This window comes from Toxorhynchites rutilus, chromosome 2, assembly GCF_029784135.1.
Source record: "Toxorhynchites rutilus septentrionalis strain SRP chromosome 2, ASM2978413v1, whole genome shotgun sequence".
Lineage (NCBI taxonomy): Eukaryota > Metazoa > Arthropoda > Insecta > Diptera > Culicidae > Toxorhynchites > Toxorhynchites rutilus.
Genome location: NC_073745.1, coordinates 231154248 through 231158935, shown reverse-complemented (window position 1 = coordinate 231158935; position 4688 = coordinate 231154248). Strand labels below are relative to the sequence as shown.

The following is a 4688-nucleotide window of genomic DNA, read 5'->3' as shown; positions in this document are numbered from 1 at the left end:
AGCACACAAAGTCGTTACGCTTGACGAAGTGGTACGCCAGCGATTATAATAGATGTGAGGGAATCTATATATATATATATATATATATATATATATATATATATATATATATATATATATATATATATATATATATATATATATATATATATATATATATATATATATATATATATATATATATATATATACGCTGCCATACGAATAAAACACAATTTTTTGCATTACTCGGGAATTAATCAAGCAAACGAAACCACAGTTGACATGTGGAAGTTTTAGGACGCAATAAATGTTTCTATGGTGGTTAGGCACTCCTCCCTCCTCTCTAAGGGGGGGCTGCCATACAAATGAAACACAAATTTCTGTATTACTCGGAAATTAAGCGAGCAAAAGAAACCACAGTTGACATGTGGAAGTTTTAGGACGCAATAAATGTTTCTATGGTGGCTAGGCACTCCTCTCTCTTCTCTAAGGGGGGGCTACCATACAAACGAAACACAAATTTCTGCATCATTCGGGAATTAATCGAGCAAAAGAAACCACAGTTGATATGTGGAAGTTTTAGGACGCAATAAATGTTTCTATGGTGGTTAGGCTCTCCTCCCTCCTCTCTAAGGGGGGGCTGCCATACAAATAAAACGCAATTTTTTGCATTACTCGGGAATTAATCAAGCAAACGAAACCACAGTTGACATGTGGAAGTTTTAGGACGCAATAAATGTTTCTATGGTGATTAGGCACTCCTCTCTCTTCTCTAAGGGGGGGCTGCCATACAAATGAAACACAAATTTCTGTATTACTCGGAAATTAAGCGAGCAAAAGAAACCACAGTTGACATGTGGAAGTTTTAGGACGCAATAAATGTTTCTATGGTGGCTAGGCACTCCTCTCTCTTCTCTAAGGGGGGGCTACCATACAAACGAAACACAAATTTCTGCATCACTCGGGAATTAATCGAGCAAAAGAAACCACAGTTGATATGTGGAAGTTTTAGGACGCAATAAATGTTTCTATGGTGGTTAGGCTCTCCTCCCTCCTCTCTAAGGGGGGGCTGCCATACAAATAAAACGCAATTTTTTGCATTACTCGGGAATTAATCAAGCAAACGAAACCACAGTTGACATGTGGAAGTTTTAGGACGCAATCAATGTTTCTATGGTGGTTAGACACTCCTCCTCCTCTCTAAGGGGGGGCTGCCATACAAATGAAACACAAATTTGTGCAATACTCGGGAATTAATTAAGCAAACGAAGCCAAAGTTGGCATGTGTCGGTTTTAGGGTGCAATTAATGTTTCTATGGTGGTTAGACATTCTTCCCCCCTCTCTAAGGGGAGGCTGCCATACAAATGAAGCATAAATTTCTGCATTACTCGAGAAATATTCAAACTAAAGGAACCAAATTTGGTATATGAAGGTTTTAGAAGACAATAAATGTTTCAATGGTGGTTTGACACTCCTCCCCCTCCCTAAGGTGGGGGCTGCATTACTCGAAAATCAATCAGGCAAACGAAGCCAAATTTGGGATGTGAGGGTTTAGGGTACGAGAAATGTTTCTATGATGGTACGACACCCCTCCCTCCTCTAGAATGGAGAGGGAGTCCCATAAAAATAATACACATATTTTAACCAAACATAATCTAACCAAACACGACAATTGAAAATTTTCGGAAAACTCTGAGGGAAAATGGGTAAATTCGAAAAATTCAATTCAAACAAAATTCTTCTAGAAAATCATAAAAAAACCTATTGTTTGTTTCCATATTTTCAAAAAACAACATCAAGTTCAATTGCCCCATGTTGATATTCTAGGCATAACTGTCCCACCATGTATTTTCAAACCGTTATCAAGCTTGATTGATTCAAGTGAGGGGAACTTTTCACATTTCATTAAACAATAGTTTACTGCTAATAAAAAAACCCGGGTGTAATGCCAAACTAAAATGCTTAAAGCTTCTGGTAGACAAATATGCTAGATAACTTTGATTGCGTTTTTCTTGGTTGCTGATTTTGGAACATGGGACAACTATGCGTAGAACGGCAGCAGAGGGGTTAAAAATCTTTCTCATCTGTACTTTTTGTTCTGATTATTTAAAAAAAAAAACGCTCGGCATTTTGCAGGGGGTGAGGCATAGTGAGATCGTCACAAACAAGGCATCGAAGCGCCGACAACGCGGAAATCTGGGAGGGTTGAAACCGAATGGCTGAAATTTTCAACATTTTTTGTTCAGGCTAATGCTAGTTAATCAATCTTAAAATCGAACAAATATTTTAAAATTATATGGGGCCACAAGACCAGTAGTGTACGATACTTTTGCTTCCTTTTAAATATGAAACCACATGGGTTAAAGATAAATTTTGTTATGTAGGTACCCAACCTTCAAGAGCTCCCAAAATCGGTAATCCAACAGGTATGTATTGGCGAGAAAATATAGAGAATTTACGCTATCGTCGTGCTCGAATAGAAACAGTTACAGCAGTAGCATTTATAATGTTAATGAGCTCATGAACCGCGAACAACGCCAACTTGCTGTGCAACGTCAACTTCTTCTTGAAGCTGATACAACTGCACTTTCCACATCCCGTATTTGTTCTTAAAAACAATAAATTAATAATACTCATGCACAAAGCTACCCTGGTTTAAGTTCGATGTACCCTTTCAAAATTTTTTTGACTTTGTTTTTGCACAGATAGTTGCTACCCAGTTGGCATTTTAGCTCCGGTCCAGGATTAATCAGAATCCGCAGTAGCAGAGCACGGCCCGTCCTGAAAATGTCAACTCGCTGTGAGAACAGTTTTCATCCGGTTCTGAGGTCACCCTTAATGCCTACGCCCGAGAACACACAGCAGCACATTTGCGTACGACAGATTTTATTAAAATGGTAGGTTTTTTTTTCATTGTAGGCAAATTTTTGGTAACCTATCAATCCCAGCTTAAACTCGTCCCCCAACGACGGCCACAGCGGGCGGAAACATTCTCAAGTCACTCTTTCAATTTCTTCGCCGTAGATTTTTCGGAGACGATGGATCAGAAGTCGGGTGGGATGAGGTACATGTGGCCACAAAAGGCGATTACACCGAAGTGGCGCAAAAGCTTCGGCCTGCGTCGTTCGTGAAAAACGAAGTCAAGATTCCGTGTGTATGCTCTCAGATTTGTTCTTTATGCGTGATATAAAAGGCGCAGCCAGGTGGACGTGAAGGTACAGTCAAATCGTTCACCTTCAAACAAACAACAACTATTCAACACAGACCTCTCTTCTCTTGCGAAACAATCAATCAAAATGTTCAGATTGGTAATTATCGTTTATGAGTGATTTAAAACGCATTTTAAGTGACCAAGCGTTCAATTATTTCTAGCAATTGAGTGATGATGATATAGTGGCTTCCAATAGACAAATTAGAGTGATTATTTTTTTTCTATCGTCGATTCTTAGGTGGTGTTGTCTGCTGTTCTTGCCGTTGCCGTTGCTGCCCCGCACGCAACCGTGGTCGCTTCTGCGCCATTGGCATACACGTCTGTGGTCCATCAGCCAGCCGTCGTTGCTCACAAGGAAGTGTCCTACCAAAAGAGCATCATTGAAGAACCAACCGTTGCCCATGTCGGAACCGTCGTCAAGCATGTCCCAACTGGAGTCACCCACCATAGCTCATCGGTTGTCCACCACGATGCCACTATCTCCGAGCCAATCCTTGCTCACGGTGTGAAGAAGACCGTTGTGTCGACTCCAATTGAGAAGACCACTTACCATCATACCGTGGCTGCTGCTCCAGCTATCACCTATGCTGCTCCAGCTGTCAAGACCGCCTATGTTGAAGCTGCCCCAGCTCTGACTTACGCCGCTGCTCCAATTGCCAAGGCCGCTTATGTCCATGCTGCTCCAGCTTTGACTTACGCCGCTGCCCCAATTGCCAAGACCACTTATGTTGAGGCTGCCCCAGCACTGACCTACGCCGCTGCTCCAGCCCTGACTTACGCTGCTGCCCCAGTCTTGAGCCACGCTGCCCACATCAGCCACCCAGCCGTGTATGCCAAGCACTACTAACGGGTTTGATTTGATGACTGTCGGATAATTTTTCTCTTGTTCACACTTTGATTGTTTGTGGTGAAAGATTAGAAAAATGTCTTTAGATTCGAGAATAAAAAAATACTCAAATTGTGATATTTCTTAAAACAATTTACTGTTTTTAATTTTTTTTCTTTGAGGAGGGGTACCCCGTTCTGGAAAATCGAAAAAATCAAATAATTTTTTTAGTATTTTTGGGAAGCTTATACCCTCAGAAATGTTGTCCTTAAAGGATTTTTCGAAATTTGATTTCGTTGGAAAGTTACAGCCAAAAGTAAGATTTCACCTCAAGGGATATACTATTGCTGTACGAATTTTTAAACGTGTTTTTCTAGAAATCATGGTTTCCAGCTGGCGGTATCGATATCTCATCGATATCATCATCTACTCGACTGACTTGACTGAAATTTTTCGTCAGCATGTAAAAATGAATTATCTTATCTAAAGCATCACAAAGCCGTTTCTTGACCATCTCATTTTTTAGATTTTTTATGAGCTTCTATAGCGATTTTTCATTAAAAATAACTCAGATAGTTGCCATTTTGGCAATTTTTCGAATTTTCAAACATCTCTATGTAACGCTTTAGGTATTGTCCTAAAGTTTCAAAATATTCATTGGAATTTGT

At 40.1% G+C, this 4688-nt stretch overlaps 1 protein-coding gene across 1 annotated transcript; it reads left to right on the top strand.

Moving 5' to 3' along the window:
* Positions 1-3155: 3155 nt before the first annotated feature.
* On the top strand, positions 3156-4173 carry LOC129768937 (cuticle protein 16.5-like). Its single transcript, XM_055770887.1, has 2 exons — positions 3156-3291; positions 3433-4173. The coding sequence occupies exons 1-2, from the start codon at positions 3280-3282 to the stop codon at positions 4039-4041; spliced, it is 621 nt and encodes a 206-aa protein (XP_055626862.1). The 5' UTR covers positions 3156-3279; the 3' UTR covers positions 4042-4173.
* Positions 4174-4688: the final 515 nt, after the last annotated feature.